The sequence below is a fragment of the Diabrotica virgifera genome, chromosome 8 (assembly GCF_917563875.1).
Source record: "Diabrotica virgifera virgifera chromosome 8, PGI_DIABVI_V3a".
Classification (NCBI taxonomy): domain Eukaryota; kingdom Metazoa; phylum Arthropoda; class Insecta; order Coleoptera; family Chrysomelidae; genus Diabrotica; species Diabrotica virgifera.
The window spans coordinates 145,073,350-145,091,229 of NC_065450.1; the positions used below are offsets into that span (position 1 = coordinate 145,073,350).

Here is a 17,880-nt window from a genome sequence, read left to right on the forward strand (position 1 = left end):
TGAACCCTCCCTTACAATCTTAAGAAAATTACATGAATATTTCTCAAAATGGTTTTGTGAAAATGGTTTTAATTTATCCACTAGTAAATCTAATGTGTGTATTTTTTCACAACATAATATTCCTAACACAAATACTATTTTATTAAATGGCCAAACTTTAAATTTCTGCAAGTCAATAAAGTATCTAGGCATGTTTCTAGATCAAAAGCTAACTTGGAAATTACACATCGAGTATATGCTTGACAAAAGCAATAAAGGTCTAAACTTTTTAAAATCCATTTCTAAAACTTGGTGGGGAGCTGATGTAGAAACAGCTTTACTATTTTACAAATCTTACATCAGATCTATTCTGGACTATGGATGTATACTTTATGGATCAGCAAGTAAACAAATTTTAAATAAAATTGATGTATTTCAACGTACTGTTCTACGTATCTGTATGGGAGCAATGAAGTCTACTCCAATAGCACCATTGCATGTTGAAGCTTTAGAACCTCCCTTGAATTTTAGAAGAGATTATCTGAGTGAAAAATTTGTTGTGAAAATTGCATGTATCAATAATTCATTATATTCTAGCATAAGCTCACTAAACACAGATGATCTAACAAACAGTTACTGGACTCATAAAAATACACCAACCCTGTGTACAGCCTTTAGAACCATGTGCAACAATAAGTATATCAACAATATCAACAACCTTGATACTAACGACTATTTCGCATTTTTTTATGAACCTGATATACGTATACCTACATATTATAATAGTTCATTATTAGATTCATGCATCTTGAATTCCTGTATAGACAAATGGCCCAAAGCAACTGTAATCTATACAGATGCATCCAAAACATCGGAAGGGACCGGATGTGCTTTCTACATTCCATCTAAGTCAACAGAAAAAATGTTCAAATTACCTTCTAATTGCTCAATTTTTAGTGCAGAAGCAATTGCAATTCTTGAATCCTTGATATATTTCGATAGTTTAAACAATAATTCAGTGTTAATAATATCCGATTCACTGTCAGTTTTATTATCTCTCAAAAATTCAAAATTACCCAATTATAATTCTAATCCTTTCATTTACCAAATTAAGAACATGCTTGTCAAGCTTAAAAATAAAAATAAATCTACTAATTTTATTTGGGTAAAAGCTCATGTTGGTATAAAATATAATGAGCATGTTGATTCTTTAGCTAAAGCTGCAATAACCTCTTCAGCTGAAATTGTACCAGAGGAGAGAATTTGTATTCCTGACACTTTTTGTATCTCTAAAAGAAATCAAATAGATCGTTGGAAAACTTATTGGCAAACTTTTTGTAACCACTCAACAACACAATATATTTATATACAACCACAAATTCCAAATTCGAGATGGTTTAAGAAATTTAGTAACATCCGTAAATATATAACAACCTTAATAAGATTGAGATTTGGTCATGCTTGTTATCCTACTCATCTTGCTAAAATCAAAATTTACAATTCAGACTTATGTGAAACATGTCAAGAACAAGGAGATCTTAATCATATCTTTTTTAACTGTTCCAAATATATTCAGCATACAGGAACTCTTTTAAGCAGCTTGCAAACGCTGCAAATATTTCCTCCGTACCAAATAAATAACCTATTGGCTACTAATGACAAAAGAGTATATGATTGTCTAATCAAATTTATACATAGTACAAATGTATGTCTGTAATCAATTTTAGCCAATTTCGTTAACTTTTTTTTACCCAATTGTTTATTTTCCCTCCTTTTCCCTATTTATAGTAATGTCTTTTAGTAATTTTTAAGAGGTTTTTTTTTTTTTTTTCTTTTGACAATTTTGATCTGTTTGCAATAGTAGGTATAGATAGACACTTTTTTATTTAGTATTAAGTAAATTAGAATAATATGTTTTTCTTTTTAATAATTTGTATTAGGTTTAATAGTTTTTTTTGTATTAGTATTAATTATTATCAAGTTGTATCTGGCTAAATAGCTAAGTGCTAAAGTCACAAAAAAAAAAAAAAAAAAAAACTTCCAATGCAAAAATCTAGAGGATCTAAGTCCGACGATTGAGCAAAGCCAATGTTCCGTACCTCTCCTACCTATCAAACGATTTGGATATAATGTATCTTAAGTGTTTACATACATTAATGCTAAAATGGACTGGTACATCATTATGCATTAACCATAAGTGTTGTCTCAGTTATAGAGGAATTTGATTAACCCGGCACCTGCCACGTGGGGTGCTACCAGCACCCCATAACACATTTTTATCAAATATTTGGTATTTCAAGTTTGGTAACCGAGCGGTGCGTCATAATAGCTTTCTATAATATTATATAGCATATATGTGTTAGTGTTTGAAGTGGTTATTTAGTGTCATTCTGAACTTATAGTTCTAAATTCGAATTGGGTTGTCATCATCTGGCACTTTAAGTTTAAATTTTTTTTTTGTATTTTTGATAAACAGGCCAAATTTACATTTTTTATTGAAATAACTGATTTAAATTATTAATATAGACTCTATACTCACTAAGTCTTAATTTTTTTAGATATTTTACTTGACTTCATTTATTATGGCTTGGTACTTGTTAATTTGCTTATAACAACTTTTTCATTTTATTTTTTAACTTTTATAACATATTAGTGGCTAATAAGTTAATAAAACATATTTATTTATATTCTTGTGTTACTCAACACATTATTTTGTTTTTTAAACAAGTAGATCACAGAAAATTTTTAAGGGATGCTGTGAGCACCCCACGTGGCAGTTGGCGCCTTGCAAAGCCACGTGGCAGGTGCCGGGTTAAAAAGAATAAGTACATTTTTCTGCAGGAATCGTAGGTAAGATTCGCCTTATGTTGTTGTGGGAGGAAAAATGGACCGATTGAGTGATCATTAATTACCCCAAGCTTTACATTTACGGAAAACTGGTGCTGAAAATAAGCCTCAATACCAGTAGATTTTCCTCAGCTCATACGTGATTATTATGAAAATTTCGTATGCAATGCCGTATAAAAATAGCCTAGGAAGTAAACAAGACGTCACTTAAAAAATTAGGAATTTGAGCTATTTGATGAAGAATCCATTTAAAAAAATAGTCGCGGAAAAAAGTATCTAGGTAGTAGAGCTTGCACATGTTGGATATAAAACGCTTACAGTTAAAAAGACTAAGTTTTCAATTTAATGGCATATAAAACAACATAATGTTACTCTACATCCCACCAGACTGAAAACTTGAAAACAATGGGAACCTTCTCTGGTTTTACCTCCGAGGCTTCTACAATTTGCAAGCTATTACGGATGCTGAGACTAAGGAAGATAAGAGGAATTTTACAATTTATAATTCACGTCCCATATGCTCAGCGCGGTAAAGTTCCAACGAGAATGGTTCCCTTCGTACTTCAATCAGAGTAAACATGTTAATCAAAAATGAATAACCATTTTCAATTTCGTTGCAAAACGAAAATACAGCCGCACCATATTCTAGTCCAATCAGAGAGTGCAGCAAGCACCTCTACCGGTTTCGAAACTTATTAGTCTCTCATCAGGAGGCACATATGCTGCTCTCTCTGATCCAACCAAAACAAACCCCGGCGTGCAGTCACGGATTGCAACGAACGAAATGGCATAGATGCCCTAGCGGCAACTGCTATCAAAAGACTAAGTTTTCAATCTAATGGCATATAAAACAACATAATGTTACTCATCTTCCTTGGTCTCAGCATCCGTAATGGCTTGCAAATTGTAGAAGCTTCGGAGGTGTAACCAGAGAAGGTTCCCATTGTTTTCAGTCTGGTGGGATGTAGAGTAACATTATGTTGTTTTATATGCCATTAGATTGAAAACTTAGTCTTTTGATAGCAGTTGCCGCTAGGGCATCTATGCATTTTCGTTCGTTGCAATCCGTGACTGCACGCCGGGGTTTGTTTTGGTTGGATCAGAGAGAGCAGAATATGTGCCTCCTGATGAGTGACTAATAAGTTTCGAAACCGGTAGAGGTGCTTGCTGCACTCTCTGATTGGACTAGGACTAGAATATGGTGCGGCTGTATTTTCGTTTTGCAACGAAATTGAAAATGGTTATTCATTTTTGATTGACATGTTTACTCTGATTGAAGTACGAAGGGAACCATTCTCGTTGGAACTTTACCGCGCTGAGCAGATGGGACGTGAATTATAAATTGTAAAATTCCCTAGTCTCAGCATCCGTAATGGCTTGCAAATTGTAGAAGTCTCGGACGTGTAACCAGAGAAGGTTCCCATTGTTTTCAGTCTGGTGGGATGTAGAGTAACATTATGTTGTTAAAATATGCCATTAAATTGCAAACTTAGTCTTTTGATAGCAGTTGCCGCTAGGGCATCTATGCTATTTCGTTCGTTGCAATCCGTGACTGCACGCCGGGGTTTGTTTTGGTTGAATCAGAGAGAGCAGCATATGTGCCTCCTGATGAGAGACTAATAAGTTTCTAAACCGGTAGAGGTGCGGCTGTATTTTCGTTTTGCAACGAAATTGAAAATGGTTATTCATTTTTGGCTTACAGTTAAATGTTCTTTAAGAATGGTAAATAGGGAATTTGCTTACATTTATTATGTTAGCAGTTTTTAGAGTACATGCTTTAGGTGACTCCACAATTATATTGGGAACTGCCTCTTCTATTTGCACAGTTTGTTGTTCTCGAGGACACCCGCAGTTGGTCGTTCGTTTCTTAAATGTACTATTTTAGTGCAAACGTTGGTGAACATGAGTAATATTGTGTGACGTCCTGTATATAACTCAGCATACAATGTTATTTATTATTTAGTACAATAAAAAGTCGAGCTTGTCATTTCCATTTCTTTGACCACAGACAAAATGCATGTCGGACAATTCACTTTGAATTACTAACAATTATGACAAAATCACTGATAAATGTATACACTAGCCACTAGCCTACTATATTATTGTCAATGTATTAAAGAAATCGAAAAATTTGTGTTAAGATTTTTTTTTTTCATAAAAACGCCGTCGCGTATGAAAAAAGGTAAAAGATGTTTGTCACAAATTGAAAGAGAAATTAAAAAATGATTTTTAATTTGAAATATATTAGCGGCGTACCATTTTTTTTTTCTTTAATAAAATTGAAATCATTACCCGTATGCGCGTCAATGATGAATATAAAATACTTCATTGTATGTCAAAAAAATGCGCAATTTACTTATCGTACTTAATTTACTTATACAATCTTAAAACCCACGCAAATGCGGACATACGTTTATGCAGCAAATTGTCATTACTTCTTCATGTAGAATCACCCCTGAAGTTTATTTCACCTATTTACTAACACCCTGTGTATTATAACGGCATTATTCAAATATAATATTATTCAAATGATTTAAAAACCTAGACTTTGAAGCTTCATAACTCAGGAACACTTGATTTCTGGGTTTTGGGGCAATATGTACTTTTGATCAGTATGGACAAAGCTACCTTTCTGCAAAGTTTCAGCCAATTTAACTGGAACCACGTTTACATAAGAAAATTAACAGTTCTTTGTGAAAGTGACAAATTGATTGTAATTTATTGCAATAATTATTATATTATAATAATTGTAAACGTAAGTGAAAAATTCAAATTAATTTTATTTTTCAGAACGGTTACGATGCAGGTGCAAGATTTGACGGAATAGCTCAACAGGTACTTCCCCCAGCTCCACCCGGCGTTCCCCCATCAGCAGCACAACTAGCAGCAATGGCCGGCCATCAGGTGGCTTTAGGACAGAAGAAAAACACCTTCTTAGCCGGGGGTTCCGACGGGGGCTACACTTTTTGGTAGAAAAAGCTCGAAATTAAAATAGGAAAAACGAAATTGTTACATTTTATTTTGACGGACGGATGCCCCGACATTAAAAAAACAACAACGTCGATAGGGGTTTTTAAATCTAGTCCTTAGTTAATAGGCCAGAAGTTAGTTACTCGGTTCACAAGAGGATGCCGTAATACCTTTAAATCGTAACCTTATAATATACAAGTTTAAATATAATTTAATTTAGATGTATGGTATTGTTTCTTTTGTAATAAAATAAAAAGTTTGTTAATCATTAGTAATCATAAATTAAAACTACAGGTTAGTTTTGTCACAGTATGTATTTATAATATTTTTTGCCACAAGCAAAATAATGGAAAATCACAGTTTAATGCAAAAGCAAAAATTGTTCTGCCTTAACGTCGAAAAATTTTCATAAAAGCTTCAAAAATTGAAGTTTAGGATTGCAATAATCTAATAATCTTTGTATGTCTTCAACCATTTGAGAACATGACGTTAATTGACATTTGACACCAGGCACTAGCGACTTATACTAGAACTCAAATTGTCGTTGTCGAAAAGACGCTGTAAACAGTAAAATAATGTGGTTTAAACAACTGATATCTAAATTGTTTAATTTTCTATTGTAATTTAAAATGAGACAGCGCGTCGGTGATGTGACAATACCTCCCATTTACTTTTTCATGAATTTTGTAACAGAGATTTCAAACTTTTTTTAGGGTCATCTCCTGTTTTCATATGATATTTTTTGACTTGTTTTGTAGTAAATTCAACTATTTATTTACTACAAAACAAGTCAAAACTTACATATGAAAACAGAAGGTGACCCTAAAAAACGTTTGAAATCTCTCTTACAAATTTCATGGAAAAGCAGATATACTGAATTCGCTCTACCGAGATTCAATTTGACACATTCGGAATAGGAAACATACAACACAAAAATTCCTACCTTACACTATTAACTGCTAAAATCAACTTAATCTTTCATTAAAAAAAGAAGAATTATTAGAAATAGTGGGAGTGTCTACTAATCTCATAAAATTTTGTGAAGTTTATTAATTTTCTCATTTGTTATCAATACATTATAATGGTTTAAAAATAAATTTATCGCTACCTTACGCTAATCAATAAATAATTATTGATTAGCGTAAGGTTTATGTTATTTTTATGTCTGTTTACTATTAATAATATTGGCTATGAGCAGGTGCGTTGGTTGTGTAGTAATTTCCAGTCACTTCTGACAACTGAATTTCCCAAAAAAGAAATTATAACGTCAGTGTCAAAGTGAATCTCGATAGAGCGAATTCAGTATAGGAGGTATTGTCACATCACCGACGCAGCGTAAACATAAAATTTTGGATGGCGTTATGTTATTTGATTCTTTTTTGCTTTTGTGCTTATTTTGATTTCCCAACCAGTTTTGCAAAATCAAATGTTTTTTTTATAATAAACAAAATATACGTATATGTTCATAAACAAAAATATATAGTTACTCTACTTAACGTAGTTTGGTGTACCTTAACTGGCCAACTCTGATAACAGATAGATAGTTTCAGAGTAGATTGGATATAAACGTCACATGTCACATAATACATGACATATAACGTTTATACTGTTTTAAGCTATTTTAAAGAAACCTATTGGTTTAAAATTCGATAGTACCGACAGTCGTTAGTACACATCGAATAAGTAACCAAACGTGATAGGTATTAAACAGCTACTCCTTTTTGGTATTATATTATTATTAAAGATATGTTTCGATTTTAAAATTTGACTGTTAAACAACAAACACTGTTGGTCCTAAAAATCGATTGTATCACAGCTACACAAAATTCAGAAACTTGGTGTAAAAAAACTACACTTCAACAGTATAATTTCTTGTCAATTTGAATGATTAATACTAAAGGGCCAAATATGGCTATTAATCGCTTTTGTTTTGTAACCTTGACATATGACGTATAATATATATATATATATATATATATATATATATATATATATATATATATATATATATATATATATATATATATATATATATATATGCCATACCAATGACGTATGACGTAGATATATTATATGTTATACATCAAGGGTACTAAACAAAAGAAAAGCGATAAATAGCCTTATATTGAATTCCATCATAATTTTCATTGACGACGCTACAAATGAAAACTCGATTTTCTTCTAAAAAAGCATAATGTATAGTTTAGTTGTCAGTATAAATTAAAATTGAGGTTAAGTTTGTTGAACTATATTATTAATTGTTAATATGTTTGTTGTAAAGCTTCATTAAATACTAAATTGTGTTTTATGACTTCTGAAGAAAATGTGAACGTAAAATTGTCGAAGTTGAAGCCTATTTTTAATAATTTTCGTCTAATACCAACCAAACTTTGCGACGTTCTTTTGTGAATTGATAGTATATTAGCGCACTAACAACTGGCGTATAAGTGATTATTTTCTCTCTTTTTTCTTATTTAAACGAGTCAGGTATGAAATAAACGTGAAAGCTCCAGTTTTATAGTTAACATGGAATTAACGAAAAAAATGTTAAACAACTATTTAGGACGTAACTACAGTAGGTAAATACAGAAAACTCGCGTTTTAACGAAACAAAAAAATAGTTATTACCTCACGATAGTTCTTTTATGTTCAAAATGTTAGAAAGTATTCTCAGATATCCTTGTTTTTGTATTGTAGTTACTTTTTTCTAGAGTTTATTTTTTTATTCATTCAGCTGAGAACCAACGGGAAGAGTGAATACAGTTTAATATTTTTTCTTAGCAAGAGCAGTACGATTTTTGCTACCAATATGGTGGCAAAATATAAATTGCAGTATAACGACCTCGTAGATTGTGAAGTTGCCAGTTGGTACACGTGCCAACTGAATTATTTATAACGACAGCTTTAGTATTAAAGGGGTGCCGGTTTTCAATACCCCTTCAGGGAGAGTCTTGAATTGATGACAGTGTCTCTTTCAGCGGTTTTCACTTGCAGTAAGTTCAATGTGTCAAATTTTTAATGAACTTTGATAAGGTGCTGTAATTCTGTCCTGTTGAATTGGTTAATTAAACAAAACACTTGCTATTTTGTTAGAACTGTAATGGAATTTGAAAGGGCAAGAAATAGAATATTATATGAACATTTGAGTGAACAGCTACCGTAAAACACCACAACAACGACTTTTCACATTTTACCGGCGTTCTTTGCGAATTGCAACGTGGAGAATACTCTCCGAAAAAACATAGATTTTGCGTATCTGTTCGTTACGAGTCTCGATATTGATAGCTCACTGCCACTTGCACCCCGCTAACGAATTCAGTCCGTCGCGCCGGCAGGCGTGGATTAACACTTTCTTGGAAATTGGTCTACAGACACTGTGTAATGAAGTTATTTATGTTTTGTCAGAGGCGGCGCGGTATATTTATTATTTGTGAAATAAAATTATTTGGTTGGAGACTACAGTTCTCCAACAGTATATTATAGTAACACTAAAGTCTTAAAAATAACCTTATAATTTATACCTAAAGTAGTACCGGCTATCAAAGAGACTCATTAATATTCAGCTCAATGGGGTGCTATTATTTGAGGTGTGGAATTTCGTAAACAAGGGATCTATCTGTTTTATGACATGATCCCTTGTTTATGCAATGTTACACCTCGGAACAGTGGCACCCCGCTGAGCTGAATATTAATTAGTCTCTAGATAGCTGGTGTGAGTATACACTTGTGTTTCTTTGTGTTAAGAAATAAAGTTTAAAAAACTCCAATCTTAAATACACAGAGTACACATTATTACTTGGCGAATCAGATTGTTTCCTGTAATGTAGTCAGATCTATATTTAACTCAAGTTCGGTTTATACTAAATAATACATTATATATCTATTCTTAGCGAGGTCCCTATTAGTTTAATTCACGCTTTGAAATAATTAAGCATAAATCAAAATTATGAGATTCTGTAAACAATAATTGTCTAATTTTTGATATCTACAAATCATTATTTTCTTCTCAACAGTTAGAGGTTTACTTGCTGTATTAAATCTTGAATGTATTATGTATATCTAAATAGCAGCTGAGAATACTCATACTCATCCAATGTCCATTCTGTATTCCTAACCTGATATAAGCTTAAATGCAAAACATAAATTAACCATTATAATTATTCATGTAGAAGTTTTTATTAATCAAGATTAAAGAAATAAATAAAAGACTCGATCAATTTATGGTACTATAGCGATACGCTTTAATTACTATTTTTGCTAAATTTTTAATAACTTTTCTCAAAACGAAATAACATTTAATATACAAACCATATGCTAACAAGGGCCGTTAAGGAAATGTATCCCTAATTAGATTGTATAAAATTAATGTTTTTTTTTTTTCAAGAAAACACTAATAGATTCCGAGACCAGATTGCCACGCTCTTTATGTCAACTTCTTAAAATACAGAAAGTTTCTCATCTTTTAAAACGCAGATGTTAGTAATTTATTACCTTTCTAGCCATAGTGTAAAACCGCAAGCATGATGGCATAAAGAGTGTTGTGGTCTGGCAGTATCGATACAGCAGGCGAACGATTCAGACACACCCTCGCTAACAAACCCTTACGAGATAATAAACGAAGCACGCTTGTTTACCCAAAATAAATATATTACTGTTCGTTGTTACACTTATTTTTTAATTGATTCCGTAACCTACCATCGGAACAGTACCTTAGACGACCGGTTTCGAAAACTAAACTTTGCTGTTCATCATCAGGCCTCCGGAAAGGTTTGGAGGTCCAATACAAGGAATGTAGTTACATAGATCCACACTTGAGCATAATTAAGCGTTTTAGTGTGCACCTATGTAACTACATTCCTTGAATCGGCATAATTTAAGAAACCTTTCCAGAGACCTGACAATGAACAGCAGAGTTCAAAACCGGTCATCCAAGGTTCAACAAATTGATTGTGCGTAAGCCTCTTATTTATTTATTTAACCTTGTTGAATAAACTCAAATGGGCAACCGTTTCATCATTTTTTTTAATCGTTTACGAAAAGACAGTGGAGTTATTATATTTGCTGCATAGCTGCTTAAGGATTAAATATTTTACAAAGTTACAGCAAACAACAATTTTAGTGTGGTCCCATAGCGCAAATCTTAAAATGCCCCATTTTTATTGCATCGATTAAATAAATCGTAACAAGTCTGTTTGAACTGCAGATATAATAACACTTAATGCAGGTTTCCATATATTATGTAACTGTCAATCAGTCAAACTGTTTGAATGCCAGGCCTGCGATGCTTTCGGTGGCTGGGTGGAATAAGTGATGTTGATCGATTTGCCATAAATGACATTTAATGAATTTGTATTCATAAACAGCTAATATTTTTAAATATTTCAATACATTGTAGATAATATGTTCCGATCTGCGGAATTGAGTAAATGGAATTAATTAAAATAAGTGTAAACAACGAACAGTAATATTTATTTTATTTTTGGTTAAAAAGTGTGCTTATTAATCTCCTAAGAGGGTTGTTTATTGTTTTTAGGTAGCGAGGGTGCGTCTGAACTGCCTGCCTGCCGTGACGATACTGCAGAGACCACAACACGGTCATCATGTTTGCGGTTTTACAATATGGCTAGAAAAGGCAATAAATTACTACATCTGGCGCTTTAAAAGTTGAAACATTTCTGTAGTTTTAAGAAACGTCTTCGAATGCATTTCCAAAGTGCGTTGACATAAGGTCTGATAAGGTAATTAATTTATAGGGAATTCAGTTTGTTAAACTGAACACACCAAAAACATATGGTTAGTGATACATTTAGTTTCGTAAAACTTCTTAGCATCTGGTTTGTATATTAAATGTGAATTTTATATGACCGTTTTGAGAAAAGTTATTAAAAAATAAAATTAGCAAAAATAGTAATTAAAGCGAGTCGCCACATATACAGTCGGAAAAATGAAAGAATACCCATGAACGAACATATAAAACACGCTGTATTTTTCTGTCACCGTGTCACAAAGAAAATTGTCCAGTGCAAGTATATGTAACAATAATTATTACATGTACTTGCGCTGGCCACTTTTTTGTGTGACACGGTGACAGGAAAATACAGCGTGTTCGTTCATGGGTATTCTTTCATTTTTCCTACTGTATATCATATCTCTTCAATAATTTCAGAAGAATAGATCTCACAAATATGTTACAGGGATCGCAAGAAACGTATGATCAAATAAGAATTGCTTGTATAAATAAAGAAGGAATCATTGGGAGAGCCACTTAAAGCACCTTTACATAACTAAAATAACTTATTTGTTTTTGTTACTGACTAAATTCGGTATGTTTTCTGTTCTTTTTTATATAAATTATAGATAACAATAAGGCTCGCTAATAACTATTTTTTGTTTCTTATTATCGCAACTAATGACTATTGTAAATCTCAAATAAACAGCTTACGGAACTTATTTCCAACATTGATAAACATTTACTCTTCCTTGTTTTTCTCAATCTAACTCTTTTCAATTATTAGTTGAAAAGGCACTGTCTTCGATTATTTCGTTTAATTCTTTTGTTGAAACCGTTTACTGAAATAAAAGTGTTACCAATATAATTAAAGTTGGTAAATTCAATACTTGAAGATCAAAAATGTTTGTCGTATTTGTGCCTCTCAACTACTTTTCAAAAATTTATGCTACAGTTTTTATGAATTCTGTGAAAATCAGTCAGATATGACTATTAAAAATAGTTGAATAGATTCAGTTTGAATACGTAAGTCATTGTTTTCTTCATATTTAAATCGGTTTCTTTGAACACTTCGTAATGAAGTAAAGAACATGTTTGTACCGTGAGTATGAGACGATACAAGGGATTTGTCAACATTAGGCACGTGGTTACTGAAACTTTAACAACACACGAAAGGGAAGTGTTAACTGATTCTCATTTGTGATTGTAGCTGTCACTTATGAACTAGCGCTCAAAATTAATAAACAGAACAGAAATGTATTTCTTATAATGCCAGTATTTACCGCCAACAACAAACGAACAGACTTCAGAAAGTTACAAAACAGCAAATCATTGATAACTGGCCAAAAACCTGAGATAAAGCGGATTATAACGCCAGCAAAAGAAAAGAAGGAAGTGTAGTAATTCTCATTTGTTACTACTTACTGTAAAAATAAGTTAGTTGCTTATCCAGCTTTGATGGATAGGAACAGCTATCCAAAGAAACGAGTAAGACTCATAATAAGAGACAGAATAATTACATTTATCATTAATCGCACAAATATCTCCACAACTTTGTCATCACCAAAACCGTGCCATAATGCTGTTTTTAACAACCTGAACAAATTGCAGTCTTGAGAAGATAAATCTGAACTACAACAAGAGGATTCACAATATTTTTTGAAAATATGTGGCAAAATTGGTTGAAAAGTGGCATGCATTACCCACAGCACAATCAAGATATATTTGAAAATTGATGTCAAAACAAGAAATTTTTAAATGAGACTCGTAGAAAAATAGGCATTGAAATGCAGAAGCCGTTTTTAGAGCATTATAAGTTGAGTAGAATGTCCTATACAATAAGTATTTGTAGTTTTAGCTTATATTTATTGTCTCCTTCATGCGCAGATTAATGCTGTGTTTAACAACCTGAGCAAATTTCAGTAATGAAAAGATAAATCTGATCTACAACAAGGGGATTCACAATATTTTTTGATATGTGGCAAAATTGGCTGAAAAGTGACATGCATTACCCACAGCACAATCAAGATATATTTGAAAATTTATGTCAAAACAAGAAATTTTTAAATGAGAATCGTAGAAAAAATAGGCATTGAAATGCAGAACCCGTTTTTAGAGCATTGTAAGTTGAGTAGAAAGTCCTATACAATAAGTATTTCTAAATTTAGCTTATATTTACTCTCTTTCATGCGCAGATTTACCCGCAGATTAATGCTGTGTTTAACAACCTGAGCAAATTTCAGTAATGAAAAGATAAATCTGAACTATAGGAAGGGGAATACACTCCACTTATCAAGGAAAGGTATCTGAGTTAAAAAGTATCTTGAAAGACAATGAACTTTTTTTAGTATTCAGTCCAAAATTTAAGTACTAAGTATACAATAGACTAGTACCATTTTCTACAAACTCACAAAAACTGTAGCATAAATTGTTAACGTTCTTTGCCTGTTTTTATTATCTCTTGTAGACGTTTCTTTCACCATAGGTTGTGTGAATGTTAATTTATAAAATACATAATCATAAGTTTACCCAAAAACAATGTCAGAGAGTTTAGAAAAAAGTTGATTCTAGTGCAATAAAAGAAAATTGAATGTACATAACCTCGTCATTGTATTGTTTTTCAAAAATCATTTTAATTTCAATAGCTATTTAATTTACAAAGGTACATGATGATTTGGTGTAGTACTGTCATAGTTGGTATTTTGGTGGTTCATATATTTAATTGATTGTCATCATCAACATAAGAATTGTGTAACGGAATATGCTATACATACCTTTAAATCACTTTTCAGTTGACTTAAAATGCCTTGGCTTATTATAAATGATATTCACCCATTTTTCTTTCAGAATGTGATAATCAAAAAGTATGCTATACTTATGTGAATAACGTAAATTCGTAAATGATTCGTCAACGTAAAATTCTCCTGAATTTTTTGTTAATGTATCTAGTAATTTTTGGGCGTAATACATTTTCACGCTTGTGGTACAATATTTTGCTTTTAAACATTATTTTCAATTTTATTTCACGTACGCGTAATTAGAACATCATTTCTAAGGTATTCTGAAAAATATGCGTATTCTGAAAAATATGCATTGCTGTATACTAATCAGTTAAATGTGTGGTGATACATCGGATCATCATGTGTAGTACTAGTAGGCAATAAACTCGTAGAAAAAAAATCTTTGGTATACAGAACGTACACTTATAGTACAAAGTAGTTTCTTTATTTATCCAACTTTGTAATTATTTCTCTGTCATCATGTATGTGTAAATTCATTAAGTTGCATTGTCTCTAGAAAAGAAGAAAAAATTCGCCCGACTGGTAATTTTGCATATTAGTGGTAAATGCATTAGTTTTCATAAAACTCAAAGTTAGATCCATTCACACATATTTTCGCAGTTTTTGGATCCAAACGTAGAAAAACTCTGTAAAGATAATCATCGCATAGTTTTTATAATAAAATCCAAAACGTTAGAAAATGTTTTTGTGGAGAGGATTGAAACTTTTGTCTGTAGAAACAGCAAGAGTCCTGCAAAGGATTTAATTTAATCTGTTTATTCTCGATTTGCCTTTTGCATTCTTTTATAGTAATCTGATTTGTTGTTTACAAGTTTTAAAAAATTTCAAGTTTGACATTTTCGATATTTTTTCTTTTAAATTAGTGATTTATCAAAAAAAATTACACGAAATTTTATCAATTTATTAGTTTCCTTGAAATATAACAGATTTATATTGCCATTTCTTGACGTATATTGTTGTTTCTGATCAGACTTCTTACTTAAATGCCTTTAATAATTTAACAAAAATCTATACAAGTCAGGTATTACATAGTTTTACACAAAATTCGTAAAACTTCATTTTCGTCTAATATATATTTCTTATTTAACCAACATTTTTTGAAATCTGATGACCAGTACATCTTTGGTAATGGACCGTGATAGTGTGACGTCAGAACGTCAAAAAGGTTTCTAAACAAAGCGAACGTTTGACGTCTGTCAATTGATTATACACGTGGTTTGTGTAATCATTTTTAATTTTATTTTGTTTTAAAAATCATCTGCACATTTTGTATAAAGACACAATCCTTGTTAGTAATATCAATCATATTGCTTTTAATTTTATAAATGTCCCTACACCAAATCAAGGAAGTTACACACTACATAGTACTTACTGCGTTTTTTCAAGATCTTAACCAGTCCTACTTCGAAATATGGTGGGAAATATACTATGAGCATTGATTACAATCGGTACCCAACACATTACCATTTTATACAAATTAAATATCCTACAAGCAATATATTCCAATTATAAAAACGAAAATAAAAATTGGCAAACACCACGTGTGAATTTTTGACAGATTTTTGTTTTGTTTGGAAACCTTTCCAGAGTAGCCAACATTGATTTGACGTCACGACTGTCAACGGTCACATCGTTGCAAAACATATTTTCCAATCTCAGAATGTGTAAGTATGACAGCAAATGCCAAATTTAATTAATCCAAGCGATTAGATAATACATTTTGTGCATTACCACATTGAGGATAACGGATAACTTATTAGATAATATATTAAAATGTCTAATTAACTTACTGAATGATGGGACTAAATAGAAATTCTTCATATCTTCGTTTAATTTAGGATCTCAAATATTTCTGCAGATAAATTTGATGCACAACTGTGAATGTGAGTGCAAGATAAGACAACCAATATAACGCATTAAAATTAAGATCTTGCAATTACTTTTGACACTGTTTACATTAGGTCCAGCTCCCACGACGTAACTGTTTTAAAATACGGTTGAAAACCAGTTTCAGGCGGATTGCCTTGTAGGCGGATCACCGTGGTTTTCGCTGTAGAAATGACAAAAAAAAAATTGCGAGTGCAATGGGTTTCAGTGGGTGCTGAACCAAAGTCTAAGGTGTCAAAATTTTCAAAATCACAGATTTCATGATTCCAAAATTGTTTATTTAAAAGGCATTTAAGTGGAAATGCATTTCGTAATAATTGGAAATAAACAGATCATCATACTTGTCATTTGTCACTAAGTTATAGCGCTATATAGAAAATATTCAAATTATTTGGGAAAATTAGTTTAATTACATAGGAAACATAAGTGATGATAAGAGTGTAGAATGCCTTATTAATATTATTAGACAAGACCTATTAACATTTTGGTGTACTGAATAATTTGAATGTTTTTAAGTCAATAGCAAGTGCAGCTTTCGAAAAATTGCTAGTCAATCACAGAAATTTTTTAATTGTCCTATCCTTTAGCAAGTTTATGATCTTTACAATACTTCGTAATAAATTGCTTGGTATTTTTTATATAATTTCGACTAACGACAACAAAAGAAATTGATGTTTACTAATTTTCATATTATTCGAGCCCCCTGGCTTTAACGGTGAAGCATACTTCCAGTATGCAGTGAATTGTAGTATGCATTCATCAGGTAGATATTGAGGCGCCTATTGGTTGCCTCTGTCTACCTGTAAAAATGCTAGACACACTGTGGATGGTCTCAATCCATTTTTCCAGTAATTTTATTATTTGTATTGAAAAGAAATAGACGTTGGAGATAGGAACGGATTAACGATTTCTAAAATAAACGTATAGAATACAATCAAGAATAGACAATTGATCTATTTGAGACATTTCTCAAATGAACACCAAACTAAAATTTTATTGTTACTTGCCGCAGTTTTGTTGTACTGATATTTATGTTGTTGTATTTGAAAAAACTTTTACAATGAAAATATTATTGTGAGACTGTGGAGATCTATTGTGAAATATATTATGACAAAAATTCTTTTGTTTTCTTTACACCTGTTTTTTAAAACCGATACCTACCTCCTTTTACTTTAGTCCAAGTAATGAAGCTTAAAATAGGACAAAACCTCGCAATTTTTACAGAATGGATCGATTTGCTTGAAAATTTGAGAATAAGTAGTGAATAGTCCAAGGATCAAAATCTATATCATGCCGAAAGGCGTTTTTACCATGGGGGTGGAAATTTTTTTATTATATTTTAATTGCAGAAGTTGGTAAAAACGTTCATTCTAAAAAAACGTTCTATACACTTTTTTGATAAAATTGATAGTTTTCGATTTATTCGCTATCGAAAGTGTTAGTTTTATATAAAAAAATCAATGTTTTTAGTAATATTTCTGCTAATAACTCCAAAAGTTTTCGTTTTATCAAAACATCTTTACTTAACAAAAATGTATCTTTTAAAAAAATAAACAAAACGGTTTTTTAAAATTTTCTTTAAGACCAATAGTAATCGAGCTATACTTTATTATATGTTCGCTCTTCTTCGTCAAATGCTAAATATTGTAGTTTCAAAGTCAAAAGACG

At 31.6% G+C, this 17,880-nt stretch overlaps 1 protein-coding gene across 4 annotated transcripts in view; it reads left to right on the top strand.

Moving 5' to 3' along the window:
- Positions 1 to 17,329, top strand: part of LOC126889353 (DAZ-associated protein 2) — a 103,075-nt gene extending 85,746 nt beyond the window's left edge. For all 4 annotated transcript variants that reach the window (XM_050657598.1, XM_050657601.1, XM_050657600.1 and 1 more), the window contains one exon: positions 5,617 to 17,329. In XM_050657598.1, coding sequence (XP_050513555.1) covers positions 5,617 to 5,799 — 183 coding nt within the window. In that variant the 3' untranslated portion in view covers positions 5,800 to 17,329. The remainder of the gene's footprint in view (positions 1 to 5,616) is intronic.
- Positions 17,330 to 17,880: the final 551 nt, after the last annotated feature.